At 33.9% G+C, this 26,788-nt stretch overlaps 6 protein-coding genes across 7 annotated transcripts; 2 read left to right on the forward strand and 4 right to left on the reverse strand.

Annotated features, from left to right (window-relative positions):
- Nucleotides 1–298: 298 nt before the first annotated feature.
- Nucleotides 299–2,190, reverse strand: LOC9325181 (carboxyvinyl-carboxyphosphonate phosphorylmutase, chloroplastic). The gene is made up of 6 exons (XM_021010256.1): nucleotides 1,756–2,190; nucleotides 1,594–1,667; nucleotides 1,266–1,348; nucleotides 1,138–1,162; nucleotides 862–1,037; nucleotides 299–787 (listed from the first exon to the last, which is right to left on the reverse strand). The coding sequence occupies exons 1-6, from the start codon at nucleotides 2,046–2,048 to the stop codon at nucleotides 419–421; spliced, it is 1,020 nt and encodes a 339-aa protein (XP_020865915.1). The 5' UTR covers nucleotides 2,049–2,190; the 3' UTR covers nucleotides 299–418.
- Nucleotides 2,191–11,005: 8,815 nt separating this feature from the next.
- LOC9325183 (peroxidase 13) lies at nucleotides 11,006–12,323 on the forward strand. Its single transcript, XM_002887621.2, has 3 exons — nucleotides 11,006–11,269; nucleotides 11,409–11,754; nucleotides 11,832–12,323. The coding sequence occupies exons 1-3, from the start codon at nucleotides 11,063–11,065 to the stop codon at nucleotides 12,215–12,217; spliced, it is 939 nt and encodes a 312-aa protein (XP_002887667.2). The 5' UTR covers nucleotides 11,006–11,062; the 3' UTR covers nucleotides 12,218–12,323.
- Nucleotides 12,324–13,990: 1,667 nt separating this feature from the next.
- LOC9323732 (putative defensin-like protein 280) lies at nucleotides 13,991–14,873 on the reverse strand. The gene is made up of 2 exons (XM_002889074.2): nucleotides 14,723–14,873; nucleotides 13,991–14,247 (listed from the first exon to the last, which is right to left on the reverse strand). Exons 1-2 carry the CDS (start codon nucleotides 14,781–14,783, stop codon nucleotides 14,096–14,098), a joined length of 213 nt encoding a protein of 70 aa, XP_002889120.1. The 5' UTR covers nucleotides 14,784–14,873; the 3' UTR covers nucleotides 13,991–14,095.
- Nucleotides 14,874–15,908: 1,035 nt separating this feature from the next.
- LOC9325184 (putative defensin-like protein 280) lies at nucleotides 15,909–16,994 on the reverse strand. The gene is made up of 2 exons (XM_002889075.2): nucleotides 16,912–16,994; nucleotides 15,909–16,167 (listed from the first exon to the last, which is right to left on the reverse strand). The coding sequence occupies exons 1-2, from the start codon at nucleotides 16,970–16,972 to the stop codon at nucleotides 16,016–16,018; spliced, it is 213 nt and encodes a 70-aa protein (XP_002889121.1). The 5' UTR covers nucleotides 16,973–16,994; the 3' UTR covers nucleotides 15,909–16,015.
- Nucleotides 16,995–20,072: 3,078 nt separating this feature from the next.
- On the forward strand, nucleotides 20,073–23,942 carry LOC9325185 (agamous-like MADS-box protein AGL27). 2 transcript variants are annotated; one of them, XM_021034681.1, is made up of 7 exons: nucleotides 20,073–20,440; nucleotides 22,403–22,460; nucleotides 22,669–22,730; nucleotides 22,811–22,910; nucleotides 23,019–23,060; nucleotides 23,349–23,390; nucleotides 23,565–23,921. In XM_021034681.1, the coding sequence occupies exons 1-7, from the start codon at nucleotides 20,256–20,258 to the stop codon at nucleotides 23,664–23,666; spliced, it is 591 nt and encodes a 196-aa protein (XP_020890340.1). In that variant the 5' UTR covers nucleotides 20,073–20,255; the 3' UTR covers nucleotides 23,667–23,921. The 2 variants fall into 2 exon arrangements, with proteins under 2 accessions (XP_020890340.1, XP_002887668.1); XM_002887622.2 differs by lacking the exon at nucleotides 22,403–22,460 and adding an exon at nucleotides 22,523–22,568 and having other exon boundaries at nucleotides 20,137–20,440; nucleotides 23,565–23,942.
- Nucleotides 23,943–24,162: 220 nt separating this feature from the next.
- On the reverse strand, nucleotides 24,163–25,706 carry LOC9323733 (psbP domain-containing protein 4, chloroplastic). Its single transcript, XM_002889076.2, has 5 exons — nucleotides 25,344–25,706; nucleotides 25,081–25,184; nucleotides 24,885–24,996; nucleotides 24,526–24,753; nucleotides 24,163–24,425 (listed from the first exon to the last, which is right to left on the reverse strand). The coding sequence occupies exons 1-5, from the start codon at nucleotides 25,657–25,659 to the stop codon at nucleotides 24,361–24,363; spliced, it is 825 nt and encodes a 274-aa protein (XP_002889122.2). The 5' UTR covers nucleotides 25,660–25,706; the 3' UTR covers nucleotides 24,163–24,360.
- Nucleotides 25,707–26,788: the final 1,082 nt, after the last annotated feature.

Here is a 26,788-nt window from a genome sequence, read left to right on the forward strand (position 1 = left end):
GGACGACTGCATATTAGAATATGACGAATAAAATGACAGCGAAATAATTTCAAGAGAAATTGACTAAATTCAAAAAGATGTATGAACATGACATGGTCGAGATTGTATTATATTTCTCTGAATTTTTTCAACTAATTTTTTACCACGTGTTACCTAAAAATTTGTTGTTTTTTTCAAGAGAAACATTATTCTCAATAAAATCTATGTTATATATCATTTCATAAATAGGTTTATGTCATTATAGATTTATCTTTTAAAATTCAATATATATATTTATATTCACGGCTTATATTGTTAATAGTTTATAAGTAAAATCCCAAATCTAGTACATTATTGATGAGACAGACCATTGCTCAAATAATCGTCTGAAAAAATAGCAAACAAAAGAGAGTTGGAAAAAAAAAAGTTGTGTCTATCTTCATGATTTTGTTGTCCCAAGAGCGTTCCTGAGGTTTGAATAGCGAGCTTCGAGCTCAAACCATGAATCTAAATCCACTAAACTATTGAATTCCTCAAAAGTAGCCATCTTTTGCAAGTGATCTCGAGTGCTTCCGTTTTCTTTAAGAGTCTTGAGAACATCAACCAGAGCTCGAGTCGATGCATAGAGTGCGGTAAGCGGGTGAACGATCAAGTGAAACCCCATTTCTTTAAGCTCAACAGGCGTGTGCAATGGTGTGACTCCTCCTTCAATCATGTTGCAAACTCTATAACCTTTTGTGCGTTTTCCAATTTCCTTGAGCTCATCGTCGTCTCTTGGTGCCTCTACAAAGGAAGCATCAGCTCCCGCCTGCAAATTTACAACAACTCTGGTTAGAGTTTAACACCAATTGAGTTTTTTTTTTCTTCTAACAAACTTGTTACCTCCATGTAGAGATTAACCCGTGCAATAGCGTCTTCAAGACCTGATTTTGCAGAAGTAGCACGCACATCTGTTCTTGCAACAAGAAAGAATTCAGAGTCTCCGATAGCGTCTCTGGCTGATGCTATTTTAGCGGCATGTTCTTCAGCTGGTATCACCTGTTTACCACGCATATGACCTACACAAAAACGATACACACATTGAGATTATGAAGTGTCAAGTGTGTCCATTGAGTGACATTTGAAGAGTGACTTAGAAAATGAAGATGTCACACATACCACACTTCTTTGGCCATGCTTGGTCCTGCGAAGAATGACCAACAAAATGTCAAATGAACAAGTAAAATGGAAGATTCTTGATCGATTCTGAGACAGAGAAACTCATCAAAAAAGCAGAGGCAATTTACCTCAAGGAAGCAACCAGAAGCACCTGCTGCAATCAAATCCTTAACGGTTCTTTGAACGTTAAGCGCATTTCCACCACCGGTATCTTAAAACAGATCAAAAGAAAAATAATGAATCTCGTTAGACAAGAGCTATTGAGTAATACACTACAAGTCTCTAACCAAGCAAATCAATTCTTTTCACAAAAACTATGAATAGAACTACCGTATAAGCAAGTGACACTAACCAAGAAAGACTCATACTTTCAATCTTTGGCAATGCTCTCTAATCAGAGAACCAACAAATGAGAATTCAAACATTGTTGTTAAAAGTTTTTCTTTGTAACTTTACCAGCATCTGCAATGATTGGTATATTTGGAGCTGACGCACACACCGACCTTGCCGTCGCAGCCATCTCCGGTGGTCTAAAACGACAGAAGAAAAGAAATAAATTACGACAGCAAACAAACAAAAAACTTTAATAAAGAGAAAACAAAACAAAAAATGGCGCACGTTAGCAAACCGAAATCGGGTTTTCCCAGAAGAGAAGCGGATAAGGCGTAACCGGATATAAAACCAGCGGAGAATCCGGTTTGCTGCACAATAGCCGCCGATAAGGCGTCGTAGCATCCAGGCATAAGAACAATGCCTTGTTCTTCAATCAGACGATGAATACGTGTTTGGATTCTCGCCGTCGGATTCATCAATCTCGCCGCTCGTGGATTCCGTCGGAATGTTGGTGAAGCCCTCAGGTTTAAGCTGCTGCAACAGAGCGAAGTGGTTTTCACAGCCATTAACATCGACATTGTTCGAAGCTTGAATAAGTCTTGTTCTCTCTCTAAATCGAGCCGTTGATTGGACCAACCAAAGTGTGAGGTTTGGTTACGTTGGACTCTGACCCACGCACGTGGTTATTATATCTCGGTCTTATCTTATCGTGGGATGTAATTTTGGGGAAAACGTCAAGCTAGGACATACCCTGGAGAAAGAACTTAGTACATGTGTCACTGTTTTGTAATGTGTGAATCACATAATATATCAAATAAACTCCTATCTAAATTTCATCTTAGAGATTCTGGTAGTATGTAAAACGAAGATTTAAACTCGAGAGTCGGATAATAATCTATCGACAACATTACAAGTTATGATCTCTAGTGTTTCACAAGGTATCGTGAAATGTTAGAGGCAATCAGGCAGGGAAACGGAAACCACTAGACTAACAATATATCATCTTTAACATTTTTAGTTGCACACTTGCAGTGCTGTATATTAACGTAATTTGTTTCGCTTAAGCTCATCATAGAAATGGGCCTTTATGTCACCAAGCCCATTTCACAACATGAACAACGAGAGCCCACAAAACGACACTTTCCTCCACCACAACAAGCACGACAGAGGCAAGAGAGTTGCAATGAGATAACAATAAAAAAAAAAAAAAAAAAAAGATGTAAATTTTGAGAAAAAATAAGAAAGTTTTCATTGTTTTTCTCCATTAATTCGATCTTACATACTCTATGGGCCAACCAATTTCCAATCCAATGCTTAATAAAAATTGGGCTTTACTATCTCAACAAATTGGGCCTACAACATCAATTTCATCCAAGTGACTTGTTTTTGCTTTTTTTTTAACATCTCAACATCAAAAGTAATATTTAATAGTTTAATTAACAAAAGGAAATATAAAGTTTGTTTTTTCTTTGGTAGGGGAGAAATATAAAGTTATTGTACAACCCAACCTATAATATTAAAAATTATAAAGCTATACTAGAATGAGTCAGCATCTACATCTCATCGTCGAAGTAGTTGCTTTATTTTACAAACTAGGGGAGGTCCCCGCGCCCAGCGCGGGGTTGTATGTTGATTAAGACCAAAATTAGTAATTAATATTTAGGATTATCAAGTTAGGGATATTTATTGAATTAATTTTGTCAAGAGTCTAATTTTTATAACGACATTAATATAGAATTATGGTAAAACGCTATAACTTTTGATATATATTATTAGTAATCAACAATTAATAGTGTTTTTGAATCACAAACAATTATTAGTGTTTATATCTTGATATATATAATAGAATTAAATATAAAAAATCTATATATTTAAACCAACAATATATTAGCAACGCCCCGACCGCCACTGTCCATGGGTTCCCACGTCCAGTCTCGGTCTTTAGGCCCATCTTCTTTGTTTTGTCGTACTCTTGATTTTATGACATATTCATGCTTACTCTTTTCTTTCATATTAGCAACGCCCCGACCGCCACTGTCCGTGGGCTCCCCACGTCCAGTTTCGGTCTTTAGGCCCATCTTCTTTGTTTTGTCGTACTCTTGATTTTATGACATATTCATGCTTACTCGTTTCTTTCATATTTGTAATGCCACAACCGCCACTGTCTGTGGGTTCCCACGTCCAGTTTCGTTCTTTGAGCACATCTTCTTGGTTTTGTAGTACTCTTGGTTTTATGACATATTCACGCTTCCTCGTTTCTTTCATATTTGTAACGCTCCGACCGCCACTGTCTGTGGGTTCCCCACGTCCAGTTTCAGACTTTAATTTGGGCCCATCTTCCTGGTTTTTGTTGTATTCTTGATTTTATGACATATTCATGCTTTTAGATTGTATGTCACTGGAGTTTTTCGTAGTTGGAAACAAATAATTGAAAAATATAATCTCTTACCATATCTCTTACCTATCAAGTAAGTCATCTTGCTCTTTGAAGTAGTTATGTACGTAAAATTTCAATGGTATAGAAACAGGCATCTCTTTTGTATATATCGTGTCATATTTATCGTCCCTATTGTAGTATCTTTGTCTCTACCTTCGCCATTGGTCGCTGCGTAACCCTTCAGTTGATCTCTTGTTTATAAAACCCATATAAAAAGTTGTAAGAGAAATATCATTTTCTTAACTGTATCGTATATGTATTTGTAGTATATTGATCTGAGATTGCAAAGATGTATGCCTATCAAGAAGCTCTTAGCAAAGTAAACACTGAAGATAGGTACTAAAAATGAGAGGATTACAGAGAGCAAGTATCTATCCCTTAGAAACCACTATGTGCAACTGAGAATAATTCATATATGTACATACATACACATGTATACAACGTATTGAAGCTTTTAAATTTAAATATCGAATGCTACAAAACTGGAAAATTGCTTGTGGAGAAAGCAATATGAACATGGCCACATATATAACAAATAACCGATTATGCTTGTCGTAGATCATTCTCTTTCAAACCAAAAGTTTTACCTAAACAACATATCAAGTGACTCACAAGAGATACATAAGAGCCATATCCTAAAAATATCCGGCAAAGCAAAAACGCTCCAGGTTCGAGAAGGAAGTCATTGGAAAATTTGAGTATATACCAAACTGGAGAGTAATTCGGCTACAAAGAGAGATGTGTTGGCTTTGAAGAAAAAGCTATGTGATGCTCTACCTTTTATTTATGAATTTTATGCTATGAATATATGTTTTTGTTAGGGTTCAACTTCAGTCTCCGGATTAGAGACTTATATTCATCCGACAAACAATTCGATGTCACAATCAACGCTACAAAATTGGTGGGTTCTCTCTATTAACAAACAAAAAAAAATTCTGGGGTATATATATTTTTTTTGTTTTGTTAGATCCATACGACGAAGAACATGACGAAGAACACCAAAAATTCTCATCAATCCGGTACGTTTGATCTTATTTTTATTAGTTTAACAATTACGGTTATGTCCGAATCTGAAATAACCATGGCTCCAGACTCCTTCACACCATGGCCACATATCACCGGAGTGGAGACGATTTCAAATTCGGAGCTTCTCTTCGCATATAAAATCATACATATGGTCTCTTTATTTCGGGTTCCCTCTACAATAATTAGTACATATTTCAAAACTGAGCTACAAAAGAGCACATTGGATTTTGGTAAACATCAAGATTGCTTCCTACCTTCCAAGAAACATGATAGACTAATTCACATCCAAGACCAAACATTAGCCACATAAAGCCTGAATCAAATTAAACGATCTTAGGATGCTCTTCATAATCCGTAAGTTAAAGAGACTTGCATTAATATTGCAAATTAGACTCTAGAGGTGTACAATGGTTAATCAGAGTGTATCAAAGACGACGAATAAAGCATGAATTAGAATATCAGCAGAGGAAGCACACAAATATTCAATAAACGTAATCAATCACTGAGAATAGCATGGACCCAACTTTTGAAAGATTCATAAAAAAGGAAGATTTTTCCTATGCAACAATATTCAAACAATGAGAAGATCAATGATTGATGACTAACCATACAACCGAAGCAAAGCCATAAACAGAAACGAAAGTACTAAAGAGCCACAACAGCAGTGATACGACATTTGCTTCCTCGCACTGGAAACAATGACGTGCTTCCATAAATCCAATCTAGTTTTTATGGAAAACAAACCTGCATTCATAATAAACACTACTATTAATTATTATTTTTTATGCAAGAATTAAATGGCAGTATAAAAAATTCAATGGTTAGTGCCGAAAAAAAAAGCAAGGATTAGTTATGATATCAAATCAAAATTAAATATCAAGCAAGGTATTTACATAAAATTAAGGCAGTGGAGGATCTAAGAATTTTTTATATGACAATATCTACAACTAAACAAAGAAAATTTATATATTTTTAAAACAGAATCATTATTTGTTTTTTGGTAAGATTAAAACCGAATCATTATCATATTAGTAAAATTATCATTTATTTATTATTATCCACGTTAATTTAAAAGTTTAAGAGAATATCTGCTTTTTTCTCATAAAAGGATGGGATAATAACATAACTCTTTTAGATTTATAACTATATTTGACATTATCATATTAAATCTATTAAGATAAATATATTTCTTTTTGAAAAATATAAATAAAATGATAATATAATTATTATAGATTTACAATTATATTATTATCCATGTCAAAATTTTAAAACATTTTACTTTTTTCTCACATAGGAAGATAGAACAATAACGTAACAGTTTAAGATTTACAACATAAAAATAATATCAGAATTGGAACGCCAAATCATAATCAACACAATTAACACAACTCTAATGGGAAATTAGAGTTATCTTGTGATTAAAATACTAAACAAACAAAACTAACCGAAACAAAACAAAAGTCTTCCTTTCAAAATCATTAACGTGACGGATTGCTGACTGATTAAGTTGAAGTTTTAGGCATTTAAAGATCTAGAAAGATGATTAAGGTTAAACATTTTATTTATTTTAAACAACGTTTGAATGTTGACAAAAAAAGAAGAAGAGAGTGTTGGGACCATCGGGAGAGACAACGTTGAGCAGCTGCGAAAGAAGCCAACGTTGTCTATTATGTTCCTCACAGTGTTTGATTTGACTTTTGATGACATTACACTCCTGTCCACTTGTTGTCTCGAAAGTTCATGCAATGGAAAATTATTAAACAAAACAATTTACTTTTATGTATAAATCCTAGGGAAGAACCGATCAAGCTAAGATCAATGGTTGTGGTTTTAGTACCGTATACTTCTCAAATATACCCGTTGAATAACGGAAATCCGCAAGACGGGGAGGAGACGAAGTCAACCTAGCTGGCAAAGGAGCTAACCCAGCTCCTTTGGTCTTATTTATGGTCATATGTATTTAGCAAAATATGGTATACAAACCGAACCAATCAACAACAAAACCTGGTTTTAAATTGTTGTATATTTCTCAAAAGTCAAAACCCATAATAACCAATGGAACAGAAGAAGCTAATGCAGAGCATACTTACGCTTGGAGTAAAGAGTGATGCAAGCTTCCATTGGCACACCCGAAAACGCATCAGAGCATGGAAAGAAACCTAAAAACTAATAAATTAAACAATAATTAAATCTTAGTGCATGGAAAACGAATCCTATACATACCAAAGTCCGAATCTCAGTGCCTTAGAATGATCTCGATACCAAAAACTTTAAGTTACTACTTTAATATATGTAATATTTTAGTTTGGGGAGAGAGATTGGCAACGAAGAGTAATTCCTGAATTTAACAGCCAAGTTTGTTATCCCTAATCTAAAGAGAGGAATACTTAAATTGTATTAACGACAAAAATTAGCCTCCTCTGAAGATTTATCCCTGAAATAAGTCATCTTTCTGACTTTGTGGCAACTGTGTTATCAAAAGTTGAGTGTTTCTTCTGAGAAAAGACATATTTGATAATAATAAGAACATGTACCTCAACAAAATCGGGAGGTACCTCATCTTTTTACAACAAAAAGAAACATACCAAACCATCGATGATTACCTTCTCAAAAGTTGAAACCAAACTTTTTGATTATAAAAATTGATTAGTGGTGAAAATAGTGAAACCATAAATACAAAAAAAAAAAATCAAATTTGTACATATAAACTATAAGATCACCTGTTTATTCATTGAATTAGGTCCAAATTTTCCATACACCAGTTCACATCGTCCCCTCCATACATCCACCCTACAATAAAAAGAAAAATTAAAATTAGGTAGAAGCAAAAAAAAGTTTGAAAAAAAAGAACAAAAAAACAAGGGTTAGTTATGATCTGAAATTGAATACCATGAGCAAGGTATTTATATTGAATAGGAGGCGGTGCATGATTTAGAGTTTCTAAATTTTTCGACGATAAATACAAAAAAAAAAAAAAAATTTACATATTTTAATAAGCAAATCACTATCATAATAATAAATATTTGTAAAACTGCCATTTATTCATTGTTATCCATGTTTATTTAAAATAATATTTACTTTTTTCGGTAAAAATATGGAATAATAACAACTATTTTAGATTTACTACTATATTTGATACTATCTTATAAAATATATTAAAATTTAAGGGAAAATTCCTTTCTGTTTCAAAAATAAGGCGGAACAATAATATAATTTTTGATTTACAATAGATAGACATGCATGGTATCCATATGCGTCATGTCACGCTGATCCATATTTTTTTCCAAAACTCGATCTAATTGCTATTATGTGCAAAAATCACCGCCGTTCACGTTCATGTTCACGTTAGCACTCCATACCTTAATTCACATGTAAACCTCTCTGCCTATCTCTGACTTCAGCTCTCTCATCTTCGAGTCTCCCCAAGAAAGTTTTGACACCACACCAACATTTCATTCGTCAAAATTAAATCGAGTTTGCACAAGGTTACAACCGATTAATAGGTGGTCTTCTACCTTCTATTTACGATTTTATGCTATGAATATATGTTTTTGTCAGGGTTCAAGTCAATCTCCGGATTAGAGACTTATAATCATCCGACGAACAATACGATGGCGTGATAACCGTTTCTAAATTGGTGGGTTCTCTTTCATTGATCTACATATTATTTTTTTTGTTCGTTTTTTTTTCCAAATATTTAGATTGAAACGACGACGAACACGACGATCATACCAAAAATTTCATCTATTCCGGTACGTTTGATCTTTATTTTAATTAGTTTAACAATTAATAGCCGTTTACGATTAATTTCGGATATCTAAATCTTATTAATTTGAGTAAGGTTAGAATAGTATTCTTTTATGTTTATATTAATGCTCCGATTAATAATTTTCGGATATTTGACATTATCATCTTAAATATATCAATATTATAATAAATATTTTCCTTTTCCGATTTTTTTTTTTTGGTATAATTCTTTTTCCGATAAATTATGAAACAGATCTGTTTACACAAAAGGTAAAAAAGAAAAAAAAAAAAAAAAAAAAAAAAAACCATCAACCGTCTCCATTCACACGTTTCTTCATTATGATCACGAATTCACGTTCATGGAAGCTTCATCATACATTAACACTTACAAGTTTCTTCGTCGAGTTTTTATCCAAGGTTTCTTCGTCAACTCTGTATCGAAGATAATAAATATTTGTTCTTTTCATTGGTTAGAATTATAGGGTGCAGGATAGTATTGACGTCTTAAAGACATAACATGGGCAAGATACTATGAGAAGCTTGACTATTCTGCTTCGACAGATCAACAAGTGAAATTCTATCACTAAATTATTAGATTTCTGTTATTGCTATGAATATATGCTTTATGTTAGGATTTCAAGTTTTGCCTTCGTTTAGAAGAATTATATTCACACGACGAAGAACACGATGAATTCAATTAAAGCTTCCTAACTGGTACTTCGTTGTTCCTTTTTTTTTTTTTGGTTAATTATCATGTTTATTGTTTCCAAAATTATTTTTTCCTGGTTAATTCCGAAATTCAATTTAATTTTTCCAAAATTAATTAGATTTCATTAAGGGTAATTAAGTAATTACGTAAAATCAATGACTCAACAAGAGCCGAGAGTCCGACACGTCAGCAAAAACACTTCTCAAATATTATTATATATAGATATAACAAAATTAGAAAATTGCTTTATTTTTTTCGGTAAGTATAGTTGTCAAGTAGTTGATGTGTAGTAATCGGTCGTTCCTAAAAACACGAGGCTATCTATCACTCTATGTGTGGGAAGGGAAGCTCACTAAGCACTGATTTGAGCAGTTCCTGGCGGTTGTTGGTCCATGTACTATTTCCCCTTCTTTCAGTATTGATATAAATTATATTTCTAACTAAATATATCTATCGAGAAAAGTTTCATTGATACATATATACCACAAACTCAGCAACTTCAGTTGTTGAATATGTATGTATATGTAGCGATTCTACATTGGAGATGGTGCTTATTTTTATAGACCACCTAATTGACACCAACGACTAAAATCTCTTTGTGCTTCAGGACCCCACTATATTTGGAGGCTGATTATGTCAATGAACATAATGAAAAATTATTTCATTTTTTAGTTTTGTCTGATATAGACTTAACAATTTCGATTAGTATAGAAAATAAAATATTAAAGTGATTTTTCGAATCAGCCTTGTTAGTTGTTAGCATAACGGAACCATATTCAAACTTGTTGTCGAAGGTTCAACAAAAGACTCCAATCGAATAATTTAACATTACGATTTTTAAAAAATATGAAAATATAAGAAAACAAAATCAAATTAAAACTGTTGACGCGGCATTACGTATACGGTATTTGAAACAAACATCTGAATGACGTCAATTATCCACGTCAAAACCAAAAAGAATGACAGATAGGACAATGTGCCAGAACCAGACCAGTTGTTCACATATCACTCTCACTCGAACTGATAATTACAGATAAAAACGACTACTACTACATATTTTTATTTATTTATTTTGATTGAAACTTAGAACTACTATAGGTTTTTACCAAGAAGATATTTTAATTCCCGATGTTGAGTCAAAAAAAAAAAAAAAAGACTTCTACATGACTAATAGCTTAACAGAACTATTATTCAAATTTACCACCGAAGGTTCAAGAATAGACTCCAATTTTGTAATTTAATAATAGATATTGGGCTACTATTGGGCTATATGTAATTAGTTAGATTATAGGAGCTCAACAATAACATAAAGTATATGATGAAAAATATTGAGAATCATAACATCTAAAGCATTTAAAGGCTTAATTACAAAAAAAAAAATGAACGAATGAGAATCGATGCATGTGACGAAAATATTACAATAGATAAAACTTTTTTTAATCAAATTTTTACTATATAAATCAAAAGTTATGGGGAAAAGTAGATGGGTTGTGTTTAGGAAACAAACAATTACACAATAATTACGTTTTGTGCATTAAATTATTGATGTAAAAATAAATGAATTTAAATTTTGAATTCTCATATAGTATTTAAATAGTTCATCGCTCGTTATCGCTGATCATCACTCATCTCTCTTAGTCTCTTCTAAAGCAAACAAAAAAAATATAATAAGAATGAAAATGATGGTTACATTCGTGATTTCTTATTTTATGTTGCTGAACTTGAACCCCTTGGAGGCCCAACTCTCGGTTGGGTTCTACGCCGATAAATGCCCAACAGCAGAGTCAGTAGTTCGGGCCGTGATCAGAAATAAGGTCACAACCGATCCGCTAAACGCCGCCGTTTTACTACGATTGCAGTTTCACGACTGCTTTGTCCTGGTAAACGTTATTTTCCTTTACAATCTTTTTTTTTTCTTTTTTTAGTGGGCTTCTAAGTTTTACCAAGGCCCATATTGTTTTTTGTCTGTCTTCTTCGTGAGAAATCCCTAATTTTTTATATTTTTTTCCCGATTTGCAGGGTTGCGATGGCTCAATTTTACTACGACACAACGCCGGTGAGTCTGCTGCTCCGGGAAACGCCGGAGTCGGTGGATTCTCCGCCATTGAAGACGCGAAAGCGGCCGTGGAGGAAATATGCCCTGGAGTAGTCTCCTGCGCAGATATAGTCGCCTTGGCAGCTCGGGACGCCGTCTCCTTGACGAACGGCCCCTTCTTCGAAGTTCCGACTGGTCGACGTGACGGCCGGGTCTCGAGAGCGGAGGACGCCGCCAACTTGCCGGACTCGGAAGACAGCATCGAGATCCTCAAATCGAAGTTCGGCGAAAAAGGATTGACTGAGAAGGACCTGGTCCTTCTCAGTGCTGGTAAGCTTTTTTCTCCGATTTCCTTTTGAATTTCCTTTTTTTCTCAACTGATAAAGCTATTGGATACCTTTCCTCAGGTGCACACACAATCGGACAAGCAGCCTGCTTCTTTGTGAATCAGATGCTGGATTCAGCTCCACCGATTAGCCCGGAATTCTTCGGGAATTTGCGATCGAGATGTCCGGAGGGCGGCGACGTTAACGTGAAGCTTCCGTTGGACTGGGACGGTGAGCTTCTATTCGACACCCACATATTCACCAACATCAAGTCGGGCCGAGCAGTTATATCATCAGACGCCGTGCTATACCAAGATCCGGCAACGAAGAAGCTTATTGACGCGTACGCGACAAACAGCTCTGCTTTCGCCGCTGATTTCGCCGGAGCGATGGTGAAGTTGGGTCGTCTGAACGTCAAGCTCGGCGGTGAAGGCGAAGTCCGACGATTCTGTAATATCCCTAATTAGTAATTATGTATTGGTTGAACCGGATGTTGGGTTGAACCGGATGTTGGGTTGTACCGGAGGTTTTAAAACTATAATAATGAATTGAAAACTACATTATTGATTCCAATTATGCGCTTATCAGAAATCCTAAACATTATAATATTTTCATTAATGGGATGTTTTAGAAGGGACAACCACTAAGTTTTTCTTTTAAAATGTAAATAATTACATAGCTAAATTATTCATATTGAGTTGAGAAAATTTGTCTTAAACGACAAATCCACGAATAGTCCACTCTCCAAATTGTGATTTTTTTTTTCCTCCCAAAATGACTATGATTTAAAGCTATTTTTCAAAATTGGTCCTAATCCGGTATTCTTATCCGGTCAATAGCTTAAACCAAAATCATTTTATCTGTGTGTGTGTGTTTTTTTTGTGACATCGACCATCCACGAATAGTCCACTCTATTGACTCACTCGGTAATGGGCTCAGTTTTGGGTATTATGAATTTGGGCTTGCATTGCTGGTTAGACTAGGAGTAATAAGAGAATGCAAAAAATATGTAAAATCAATCTCGATCTTGACGCTGTGCCGTTTTTCTCTTTAACTTAAGTTTTTGGTGCCGTTTTGCTCTTTAAAAAATAGCATACCACTAATGTAAAACATCGCAAATGTCTCTTTTTTTTTCCCCAAATTAGTCTTACGATAGTGGATGAGGTGTGGGAGTATCGATTTCGGTATAGGAGAAGGTTCTCGGACTTGGGATAAATAGTTACAATCGATTACTTATGGGTATGAAGAAAAATTATGAGTGAATCAATTTCGAATCCTTTTGGTTCTGAAGAAGCTGTTTTTATGTGATTTGCATATCGATCGCTGGTTCTGAATCTCTCAGGCTCTCTACTAAACGATTTGCCGAATATGGATTTAGAGTTAGTGCTTTCAGTATTCACAAGTATAATCAATGGGGCTTTCGGGGTCTTCTCTTGTTCTGGTGACATAAAGGAACCAAATTGAACCAGAATCAAAAATGATCATCCAGTAAACCGGCTAGTTAATTTTTGTCAACCGTAGTAAGCGCCAATTGAAGTTCAAGATGATGGATCAGCTTGAAATCATGTCTGAAGAGAGGCTGGAACCCACTTGATGAATTACTGTTGTAATATTGGAGCCGTCTGGTCCAACCAAAACAAGCTAGGAGGTTGTGCTTAGGTCTTAAGAGACTCAAAGGGAGAGGTGGTGATGCATAGTAGAAGTGCCATCAAGGGTGCACTCAACAAAGATGATTCACTCTTCAGAGCATTATATGGGCCATACAAACAAAGCCTTCACTTCTCTAAGATTGTTTTTGTGAGAGCAGTTAACGGGCCCATTGCTTGGCCGTCTTTCCGGTATCAAGCTACAGAAACTTTGGTCCTTTTGGAAAAAGCTTATAGGACTGGACAGTGAAGTATGAAAGACCCTCGGCAAACAAATGAGCTTCCCAAAGTGTCATTAAACACTCTAATGTACAATCATATCTACCACCACCCTACATGGATTCACAATTTGTTTGTAAGTTGTAGTCTTTGACCGATTGCCGAGTCACTGTTCTGGTCATGTTGGCCCTATCCTTATCATTTTTTGGTTCATTGGTGTAGTTTCCACCAATGTGGGCATCCATTGCTTGGTGCAATGGCAGATGTAACACCCCGTTTTAATCAACTAATGTATGATTAGATGACTAAAATATAATCAATAATTAATGTGTCTGATTGGTTACATTACGTAGATAATAATAAAAATAAAAGAGATTACGAGATGAAATTTATTCAAATAAGAAGCAGACGAACAATACATCCAACGCTTAGTCCCGTTATCATTACTTTTATTTTAGGGTGCATTTAATAGCTCTTTAATCAACGATCCTTGCAGTAACACATGCTTAACAGTGGTTGGGCTCCATCAGGCCCACAATAGCCTCCCGGATGACCAAACTCCTTACATTCTTTGTCGCAATCTTTGTCATTGAAGACGGGACTGCAATCTCTGAGTGGAGAGTCAGCCAATCCTGTCCAAGGAATTATTGTTTTTCTTTTTGTTTAAGAGTTAAAAAGTAAAGAAAAGGGAAAAAGATTGAATGTATGTAGTCTGTTGTCGATAACTAGTTCTTTTGATTCAAAATTTAAACTAACAAAATAAGCATTTCAATGTGAATTCTACGACAATAGTCATGTAAGCGCTATTATTTATTGATTCATGGATCAAATGATGATAATCTAGTAATCTTTTCTTGTTGGATGCCTTTTTACTCCCGCAATCTTTTCTGTTTAAAGAGCTACTGTAAATTTTACATGATGCTGATAGATCTAAAAATCAATCTATATTTCAACATACATACAATTCTTATATATCTAGTAAAAAGTATGTCTGATCTTTACCAACATGATAAAAAATAATGAATCATAATCACTTTTGTTTACAGTTTTGAATCGACAAATTATAATAACACTAGCATGTAAAGGAAATGGGTTAGAGAATTTAACCTGAGGTTACGAGAACACTAAAGCAAATAAACAAGAGGAAGAAGTGCTTAATGGAAGCCATTTTCTTTCGGTGGACCTTAATATTTGAATACTTTTTAGGGAAAGTAAATTATATGAATGTCTTAATATGATTTATGCTCACACACACATATATATATATATATATATATATATATTGATCTCATGGTACGAACATTTAAAACATACTTCCTAATAAAAAGATTCCAGTTGATTTGTTACCTAATATATTACAGTCTTTATTTTAAAATAGTTTAGTACACTCAGATATCATGTTGTTTTTTGGAAATATATTCAAAGAGTATTTCCAATTTTATTTTGGCTGACTTATATAAACACAGTCAATTTTAAGAATTTCTGATATACTGTATTCAACCTTTCTTAAAAACAAAACGTAAAGTTTCCTAATTTTGTAAATTTATATTGACCAGAATCTTTATCTTTTAATTTCAATCTTTTTACTTTTTATATACTTAAAGATAAACTATGAATTTACCAAAAAAAAAAGATAAACTATGAAAATCTAAAGCAATGCCAAGAGCCCACTGACTGGCAACTACACACCAGGAGTTCGATGCAACTCCTCTTCTCCTAGAGCGGAGTCATAGGTCAGTGGGCCCCGCCGGAAAAATGACTTTTTAGATTTTACTGTTTTTTTGGATTTTTATGCTCCTAATGTACTTCTCTAAGATTGTTTTTGTGACTGAATCTTTAGATTATGTGAGAGCAGTTAACGGTCCCATTGTTTGGCTGTCTTTCCGGTATGAAGCTACATAAACTTTGGTCCTTTTGGAAAAAGCTTATAGGACTGAACAGTGAAGTATGAAAGATCCTCGGCAAACAAATGAGCTTCCCGGATTGCTCAAAGTGTCATTAAACACTGTAATCTACAATCATATCTACCACCACCCTACATGGCTTCACAATTTGTTTGTAAGTTGTAGTCTTTGAACGATTGTCGAGTGACTGTTCTGGTCATGTTGGCCCTATCCTTATCATTTTTTGGTTCATTGATGTAGTTTCCACCAATGTGGGCATCCATTGTTTGGTGCAATGGCAGATGTAACACCCCGTTTTAATCGACTAATGTATGATTAGATGACTAAAATATAATCAATAATGTGTCTGATTGGTTACGTTACGTAGATAATAATAAAAGTAAAAGAGATTACGAGATGGAATTTATTCAATAAGAAGCTTATGAACAATACATATCCAACGCCTTAGTCCCGTTAACATTACTTTTATTTTAGGGTGCATTATTAAGCTCTTTAATCAACGATCCTTGCAGTAACATGTGCTTAACAGTGGTTGGGCTCTATCAGGCCCACAATAGCCTCCCGGATGACCAAACTCCTTACATTCTTTGTCGCAATCTTTGTCATTGAAGTCGGGACTGCAATCTACGAGTGCAGAGTCGGCCAGTCCTGTCCAAGGAATTATTGTTTTTCTTTTTGTTTAAGAGTTAAAAAGTAAAGAAAAGGGAAAAAGATTGAATGTATGTAGTCTGTTGTTGATAACTAGTTCTTTTGATTCAAAATTTAAACTAACAAAATAAGCATTTCAATGTGCATTCTACGACAATATTCATGTAAGCGCTATTATATATTGATTCATGGATCAAATGATGATAATCTAGTAATATTTTCTTGTTGGATGCCTTTTTACTTCCGTGATCTTTTCTGTTTAAAGAGCTACAGTAAATTTTGCATGATGCTGATAGATCTAAAAATCAATCTATATTTTAACATACATACAATTCTTAGGGCATGTGCAGTGGTGGGTTCTCAAAAGAGTTCTCAACAATATAAAAAATAAAAATAATAAAAAGTAGGAGAGAGGGATGAGAATCAATTCTCAAATGAGAACTCTTGAGAACCCCTTGAGAGACTATTATAACACATGTCATAATATTATTGGTTATGAATTTTTTTCTATCTTTCAAAATTTAAATAAAAAATAAACTAAATTAAATGTATTAAAATAATATATATGAGAGACTGTGAGAATTTCTCCTCATTGCACATGCTCTTATATATCTAGTAAAAAGTATGCCTGATCTTTACCAACATGATAAAAAATAATGAATCATAATCACTTTTGTTTACAGTTTTGAATCGACAAATTATAATAACACTAGCATGTAAAGGAAATGGGTTAGAGAATTTAACCTGAGGTTACGAGAACACTAAAGCAAATAAACAAGAGGAAGAAGTGCTTAATGGAAGCCATTTTCTTTCGGTGGACCTTAATACTTTTTTGGGAAAAGTAAATTATATGAATGTCTTAACACACATATATATATATATATATTGATCTCATGGTACGAACATTTCAAACATACTTCCTAATAAAAAGATTCCAGTTGATTTGTTACCTAATATATTACAGTCTTTATTTTAAAATAGTTAAATACACTCAAATATCATGTTGTTTTTTTGGAAATATATTCAAAGAGTATTTCCAATTTTATTTAGGCTGACTTATATAATAAACACAGTCAATTCTAAGAATTTCTCATATACTGTATTCAACCTTTCTTAAAAGTAAAACGTAAAGTTTCCTAATTATGTAAATTTATATTGACCAGAATCTTTATCTTTTAATTTTAATATTTTTTTACTTTTTATATACTAAAAGATAAACTATGAAAAGCAATGCCAAGAGCCCAGTGACTGGGCAACTAGACAACATCAGGAGTTCGATGCAACTCCTCTTCTCCTAGAGGGGAGTAATAGGCCAGTGGGCCCCGCCGGAAAAATGACTTTTTAGATTTTACTTTTTTTTTTTTTGGATTTTTATGCTCCTAATGTAATTAATATATTAAAATACAATTATTAAATTCACAAGAAATTTTTAAAAGCAAAAGAAATGTTGTAGTTTCTTTTTGCCTACTGAATACTAATTTATTTTATTAATCCAAAAAAAAAAAAAGTAAGTACAAAAACAGTAAAACAGATCATTTGGTAACAAACACACACTGTAGACAGATCTAGACTAAAGCTTGCAGTCGCTGTATTTTATTTTATCGGCGAAAAAAAAAAAAAATCGCTGTATTTTTATGCAACCAATACATATCCATTCTCTTTTATTTTATGCATTATTAAGTCCCAATAATCAAACAGTCATGCGTGTTTGGGCTCTGTCGTCAGGTCCATCTAATTCTCTAGATTTTTTGTCGTAATTTCTGCTAATCCTGTCCAATATATATAGTTTTCTATTGTTAGTTGAGGGGATATAAATATAGTTCCAAGAAAAGGATCAAAGCGCTCTACATACACCCGAAACGAGATTGGGAAGAAGACAATACCGATTTAATCCGGTTCGGGTTGTGGGCAGATTCTGGTTCAGCTTAGTTATCGCGTAAGCGACCAAGCATTGAAAATGCGGAAGCCAAATTAATTACTAACCTTAAGTGAGTATTGAGACAGAGTATGAACGATGCAGGGCGGGATCTACGACTTAACTCGGTAAAGTAATGGGATACTCTCGAAGACGGAAGAAAGCACAAAGATTTTGATCAAGGCTGTTATACGCGAAGCAGTCTTTTTAGTTGGTGAAAATCGACAGTATATAGCTGTAGACGAGCATGTACCACAAATAAAATGGTCAAAATTGCTCGGAATACCAACATAAGAGTGGGGAGGTCCTCTCTGAAGATCCCAATGCATCAAGACAAGAAGGATTCAGAAAATAAAGAAATAAACAAACATTTTAAGATATGCTCTTAGTTTTAGGTGTTATAATGTTTTCAATACCAATTATCTTATTAGAACATCCACAATGATAATGTCTGCAAGAGCTCTTAGCAATATTTTTTATTATTGATTTTGAAAATTTTATATTTAAGACTTTGGATAAAGGTTTTAATTTTTTGGCATTGTCCAACGGTAGAATCTTAAGTTAGGGTTCTTAAAAAAATTAATTTAAAAATGAAAATATAAATATTTTTAATTTTAGAAAACTTAATAATGATTGCAGTTCATAAAATTTGAAACATACATGACATAAAATTTTAAACATACATGATCTACACATGTTTTGATTTGAGTCATATAAAACAGAGATTCATGACATTTATTTGACAAACTATATAAGATTCATTTGAGTGATTTATATGACAAACTATTTGACTATATCTCCCCAATTTTACAAACATAGTGAAATCACATCAATTCAAAAAATATTTCAAAAAAAAGAAGATAGAAAAATGCTAAAAATTAATGTTAAGAACTGGTACTTTGGCTCTTATATAAAAGCTGGTTCTTGTGGATGTCAGATTCCGCAAAACATATATTTGAGATGTTTACGGGTCTCTAGTCTCGACAATTCGAATAACGATCACAAAAACAACAAAGAACTCTTAAGAAAAAGTGTGTGTATTGATTTTTTTGGGCCAATTTTCCGGTCCCGTTGACAATGTCGACTTGTTCTTATTTATAGTTGCATATGCGAGACATGAGATCATAAATCTCGCCGTAAATTATGTCCTCTTAATTACATCTGTTTTGAATCCTCTTTGGTCAATGATCCCGCAGTTTCCGCCTCTCTTTTACTTCGTTGGATCATTCCGTTACTTCGGTTACGAAGTTCAAACGAAATGGGCCTCTCGATTGGGCTTCTAACGAATCCGGTTGTGTCAAAAAGGCCAATTTTGTTTTCTTGGTCCATTAGCGTTATGGGCCGGATCCATTACGAGATCCGACACCAGCAGTTCTTAAGATTTAGGTCAATTATATATTTAGTTTTTGTAAAAATTGATGCTTAGAACTTCTTAAAAACTTTTGTTGGAGATGGTTCTTAAGATGGTCTTAGTAGATACATATTGGTAAAGTTACGAATCAATATTAATAATTAGGTGATAGTCAATCGCATTGAAAATATCAATAAGTTCAAAATATTTGAACTCAAAACCTTTTTTTTTTAACCATTTTTTTTAGTGAAAGTTTGAATAGTAGTTTCGATTATCCGATCACTCTTCAAACCATTTTAGTGAAAGTTTGAATAGTAGTTTCGATTATTCGATCACTCTTGTAATTTTTTTTTTTTTTTTTTTTTTACTCTTTAAAAAAATTACGTCAATAATAATTGAAATCCTTAAATTAACCGTACCGGATTCATAAGCACTACTTTCCGATCGAAACCAAAGTGATAAAATAACTTTTAAACCTCCAAATATAAAAACAAAACCTTAAAACCAATTTCTGTTCGGTGGGGATGATGATCGGACTCGGACCGGTCTAACCGACTGGACTAAAAAGTCTTAAAACGCAACCGTTTCGACAAGCGTAAAAAATTGGTCTCTTCGTGGCCTGAAAACGCAACCGTTTCGCTGAATACACTATTATTTTCTCTATCTCGTTTAACCAAAAAAAAAAAAAAAACTGATTTGGATTTGTCATTTGTCCATAGGGAAAAAAAAAACCAAGAAAAAGAAATAGAAGAAGCAAAAACATCGAGCGTCTTCAGAGATTAGGATTAAATTAGGGCATAACCCTTATCGGAGATTGAAGCCATGGGAAGAAGAAAAATCGAGATCAAGCGAATCGAGAACAAAAGCAGTCGACAAGTCACTTTCTCCAAACGACGCAATGGTCTCATAGACAAAGCTCGACAACTTTCGATTCTCTGTGAATCCTCCGTCGCTGTTGTCGTCGTCTCTGCCTCCGGAAAACTCTACGAGTCTTCCTCCGGTGACGAGTAAGCTACTTTCCTCTTCTGGGCCTCACTCGAGTTTTGTGCTAATCCTCTTTGTTTAGTTACTTTCTCCATATAGAAACTTCAAATCTAGGGCTTTTTGATTCCTTCAAATCAACAGAAATTTTATCCTTGTTTCCTGTATAAAGATAGCAGATGCGTAAGCTTAAACCTAATTTAAGAAACATTGTGATGGCCAAGATATGTTCTTGGTGTTCGTTTCGTGTTTTTTTTTTTTTTCGTTTCATTTTTTTCTTGAATCATTTTTGTTTTTATTTTACCTTCATTTTTGAATTTTGCATGTGATTCAAGATCTTTTCTACACGTGGTGATTCGTTCTTGATGTTGTTTAAGTAATCTTTGTATTGCTAGTTCCATCTGTTGTTTCACCCTGAAGCTTCGTTTTTTTCATATAATAAACGATATCTAGATTGTTAAATTTTGAGATTTGGTAATTATATCCAATATTGCAATGCACTTCAGATAGGTTTGTTGAGAGATTATTTGGGGTCAGTTGTAACATTATTCGAGTATCTTTGGTTCAAATTGGTTGCCAAATTGTACAATATGTTGATCCAAAATGTATTGTAGATCTTTTATTTTGTAATTTCCCTCAAGGCCAAAGGTTTATTTATAGTTGATTTCGATGGTTTATTGTAGTGCTGGGATAATTTTCCACATTGATAGTTGCCACACCTTCTTCATTACTTATCTAATTGGATATCGATTTTAACCCTTTTAATCGTAAACTTTGTGTGTATATGACACCATATAAGATACATTTGTCTTTCTGAGTAACTCTTTGTTGCTTTTTAAGATGTTGCAAACTTGCAATGAATTTAGTTTGGGTTTCTTTGCTAAAGAAACTCAAACTATAACTAATTTTACTGCTACGACATATATGTCAGTGGCCTAGTGGGTTTATTAAGTAGAAATCGGTTGCTCATTTTACCATAGACTACATCTAGTCATCTACAACCATATGTTCAATGAATTTAAAAGTTGTCTGTTATTTGTTGGGGATATTTCTAACCCCATGAACTTCTGACATTTTTCTATCTAGAAGAAATCTCATCCGCTTCTCTTTAAGAATATTTTGAATGCGACTGAAAGTTTGTTATTTCTAATAGACCTTAGATAAATCTTTCTAATACCTTCTTTTTCTTATCAAAGCTATTTTTATAAACTGATTTAGCTTTGATAAGAAAAAGAAGGTAGATAACTGAACTCACGGGGAGGAATTAAAAATGTGTGCATTTAGTTTCTCGAACCCTTTGAAGTCAAAACAAGGACTTCCATTGGCTCCCAAGTTGATATATAACAGTATCTTTGAGATAAAATTGTAAAGTCAGATTTTAGATCAGCATCAGAGTTTCAGATTTACATTTGAAGTTTAAAAAAAAATTACATATATATGCATGAATATGAAAATGAAAGAGAGTATATATGATGGAATGGAATAGTAAAATTAAAGCAGTAACTGCAAAAATAGAGTCAACATACAAAAACTAATAGTAACCTGAAATGTTTTTATTTAAAGCTATATACACTATCAATTAAAAAAAGATGCCTGGTTAAGTAAAGATGATTATCAAAAACTGTTGGTTAGTAACACAAATTGTTGCAAAATGTAACATATTATATATGCTTTCTTTCACTCTGGTTCATTCTCTCTATAATGGTAACCATACAAAAACTAATAGTAACCTACACTGTTATTATTTTAAGCTATATTCGCTATCAATTGTGTATATATATAGATGCCTGGTTAGGTAAAGAGGATTATCAAAAACTGTTGGTTAGTAACACAAAATTGTTGCAAAATAATGTAACATAGTATATAAGTTTTCTTCCACTCTGGTTCATTCTCTCTATAATGGCCTCTATTGATGCTCTATCTGATTCTTAGTTTTGAAATTGTTTTGCATAAATTATTGTTCTAATGCATTTTTGTTTTATCTACAGCATTTCCAAGATCATTGATCGTTATGAAATACAACATGCTGATGAACTTAAAGCCTTAGTAAGTTAGCTAAGAACATCATTACAATATTCTTCTGGATGCGGTTTTTGATGTTATGAAGGGATAGAAGCGCTGGTCAAGCCGGAGATAACTCAATGTTTTGAACTTGTAACACCGAACTTAATTCTCTAGAGTTACAGTTATTGTGTTTACTGGAAAATACAAGAACTTCACAATCTTTCCGACCTTTCTTTTTATCCTTGTGCAGGATCTTGCAGAAAAAATTCAGAATTATCTTCCACACAAGGAGTTACTAGAGACAGTCCAAAGGTTAGTAGTACAACACCTTTTTCTCCCCCTCTTCTTCGGATAAAAAATACTTTTTTTCTTTTGTCTACTTATGAATACAGCAAGCTTGAAGAACCAAATGTCGATAATGTAAGAGTAGATTCTCTAATTTCTCTGGAGGAACAACTCGAGACTGCTCTGTCCGTAAGTAGGGCTAGGAAGGTATATGTGCTGCTACTAAGTGATTCAATCAATTATTCCATAAAACCTTCGGTTTAGTTAGTTATCCAAGAACAGTCTTTTGACATAATTCTTAATGTCTTGTTGTAGGCAGAACTGATGATGGAGTATGTGAAGTCCTTAAAAGAAAAGGTTAGTATTTTGGTTTTTATTTGCTATCAAGGCCATATTCTAGATTATGATGATTCTTGAAATCTATTAACCTCGGAGTCTACAGATCACTAAACCTAGTTTAACTCTAGATATGTCTTTTGGCCTTGTCTTAATTAGTTCCTGATTAATTATTTGGCTTCATTCAGATGAAACCCTAATGAGAACATAAAACAGTTTTAAATTCAACATTTCCCTCATGAAGTGTCGAATATGTATTGAGAAGAAAAACTGTTTGAAACTAATGACCTTCTGATCTTGTCCAAACAGGAGATGTTGCTGAGAGAAGAGAACCAGGTTCTGGCTAGCCAGGTAATAAAGACCAGAATCTCTTATGCTTCTAGATGCTAATTAGTCACGTTATACGTCCCCATTATAGAGAGATACACATATACACTTACATAAAAACTAGACTTTGCTGGATGCTAGACAATTTGTAAATTTACATAAAAACTAGACTTAGAAGTTTAAGAAAGTTTCTTACAGATGGGGAAGAATACGTTGCTGGCAATAGAGGATGAGGGAGGAATGTTGCCGGAAAGTAGCTCCGGCAACAAAATACCGGAGACTCTCCCGCTGCTCAAGTAACCACCATCGTCAACGGCTTGAGTTTTCCACCTTAAACTCAACGCCTGATTCAGAATGAAGAAAACATATTTGTAAATTTATAAAAAGCTGTATAATCTCAAACCTTTAATCTTCCTCTAGTGTGGAATTAAAGGTTAAAAAACTCGATAAAGTATGGATCGTTGTTGTACCTTCCTTCAGAGACAAGATCAGAGTTCATGTGTTTGTGTTTGAATGTACGGATTGGATTTAAAGTTCTGCTTTCTTCAGCGTGAAGAACCCTAGAGCTTCTTATTTCTTTTTGTTTTTCCTTTTTTTTTTTAACTGCTAGGTGTTTGATTAATTGTCTTACTTACGTGGCAAAGTTATTTAGTTGCGTATCTTTTAATTTGATCAAAACCATATCAGATATTTTGTTCTTTTAGTAATTCTGTTTTTGAGAGCTCTAAACTATATATCAGATATTTTTTCACATTTTCCAAGTTTTCTTAATTGAATTTTTTAGGAACTCCAGATAAATGAATAAGAAATCATATAAAGCCAGCTGGAGATGAAACTGTGAGATAACTCTGTTTTATAAGTAAAAATTACAGGATTCTCAACTTTTTTTTACAAATACATTTATGTACCGCTCTTTGTGTTCTTAAGTCTTGAGAAACTCTTGAGTAAACTTGTTGAAGATCTGATGAATCAAAAAAAGTTTCGTTTAATTCCTCTAAACAATGCGGAATGAACTAGCTATCCTTTTTAGATCCTTGTAGTGTCTCTTCCATTGAAGACCTATAGCATCAACATAAGCAAATAAATACTGTTTAAAAGTCCAACAAAAAGGTGTTTCTCTGTCTTTAAATCTCTGACTAGAAGAGAAGTTTCGCTTTACCGTTTCCGGTGACACTGAACAAGTAAAGGCGGTTTCCGGCAGCTGTTGCTGTGATCAGTACATGAGGCGGCTCTAGCTCGAACTGGTAATAGAGTCTACCCTCGTGTTCTGCAACATTGGAACTTAACACCTTCCCTTCTACGTTTTCTCCAATAACTTCTGGTCCAAATGCGTTGATCACCTTCGCTGGTGGCCCAATATTTTCAATCTTAACATCGTCCCCGAGGTCTGTCAAGCAATACATGTAAGTAGAACACACAAAATCAATCAATCAACGAATACAATTAAACAAGATTGCATTGCCTCAAACTCAAAAAGAGACTAGATTTGATGAATCTTCAACGGCAGAGACAACTTACTATCTGCAAATCTTAGAACAGGAGCTACAATAACAGACAAACGGCCTTCTTTAGGACTAGCAAATCGCAAGTCAATCTCGGTGCCACCAAGATCAGCGATCGATACAGGTACCTAAATTTGATATAACAATGAAAAGAATCTCAAAAATATGACTAAAACATTGCAACAAACCCAAATCGAAACAAGTGACAAAACCTCATTCCAATCTTGAGGAACCGAAAAGGCATAAGGGATAATAGGACTCCAACCAACACCATGCCCTCCTGACTTCTCGTCTGGTCTACGGTATGTTCTCCAACCTGTCTGAGCATTACAATTACATTACACCAACAAATTCTCAACTACTAGACACAACTCCAAGAATCAGTGGTAACATCCTCAAGAAGAGGAAAGAGTGTAAGGATAAGATACAGAGCAAGACAAGATCATATAGGAATCAAGAACAGAGTGAAACGAACCTTCATCATCAGGTTCGGATAGACCAGGAACTCTCCCGGCAAGAAGACCCTGTTTCACGACAGCCAATCCATCCCCTGGAAACACTAAAGCCGTCGACGAGACTAACGAGAATCCAGACGCCAGTACCGATCTTCTACTCAAAGCCGTAGCGCACCTCTCGTCTCTCTGAGTCTCACCATCGACTCTGTGATGTGCGGAGATTTTCTTGTGGTAAGGATGACTGGAAAAATTGAAGCAGTACCGGAGCAGAGCTGTTTCCATGTTTGTCCGGCGACTTCGAGAAGGTTGATCAACAGATTTGTGGCTGATACGCATGCCTCTTGACTTCTTTTGTGATTGACACTAATCATTTTCTAGCCTCACACGTGTCAATGTCACTGGCTGTGTACTAGGAGAACGAATAAAATTCATATTACAGAATTCTGGTTAAGTTCACTTGATGATATACAAATCTATATAAATGGAAATTCTGCGATTTAATAACAAAAGTGAATGGTAAATCCAGTTTTCCATATTCTCTGTGCAAAGTATAATAGAGAATTAAATAACTTTTAACACACACAAAGCTCTCTTTACTGTTGTTACTTTCCTCTTTTCTTTCTAAGTGGGCTTTTACCTTATGGTCTTTACTAGTTGGGCTCCTACCCATCTATGATTCGTTAGTATTACTTGTGGGTTTGTGGGTATTAATTCTAGAGTGGGCCTATGTTAAACATTGGTTAGCTCGTGCCACCATTTAAACTTTTGCATCAAATCTTATAAAAACAAAATGCTGTGAAAAAAAGAAAAAAGTTTAACAGCATTAATTTTTGTGAGGCAGTCTCAAAAGAATTGCAAACATGGCATTTGATGTTAAAACGTAGAAGATAATAGAGGTTTTCGACAAGCAAAGGATTATTATGTTTTCGTTCGTTTCTCAAGAAAATAAGCATTCATATATGTTCATATTGTTGTTTAATTCTACTAAGATATATGAAATTTACACTTCACCTATAATGCAGACGGTACGGTTCCTTATTAAAAACATTTGTTCTTTTGGATCCAAAAGTAGGAGAAAACGTATTTAGATATTTATAGTTGTTGGATAGATATTTGATATCATGTTTAGTTAGTAATGGAAAAAAAAACCAGTGAATGTAATTATATATAAAAAAAAATTTAAAAGACAAATTGCATTTGAAAATTGAGCTATTAAAAAAGCGCTGAAAGAAACAATTTGTAGAAGTCTCGTATGGAGAAAAAAAATATAGCATAAATTTTGCATAGTTTTTGCTTATGTTTTGCATACATTTTGCATTAAAATACAAGTCTAGCACAAAGCAACATAAGTTAGCACAATATCATTATGTTGATCAAACTTAAAAATAATAGTGTGCGACCATGCTGTCAAAAAAAAAAAAGCTGTAAAAAAAAAAAAAATAGTGTGCGACCACTAATTTGATAT

Source organism: Arabidopsis lyrata, assembly GCF_000004255.2.
Source record: "Arabidopsis lyrata subsp. lyrata unplaced genomic scaffold ARALYscaffold_2, whole genome shotgun sequence".
Taxonomy (NCBI): Eukaryota; Viridiplantae; Streptophyta; class Magnoliopsida; order Brassicales; family Brassicaceae; genus Arabidopsis; species Arabidopsis lyrata.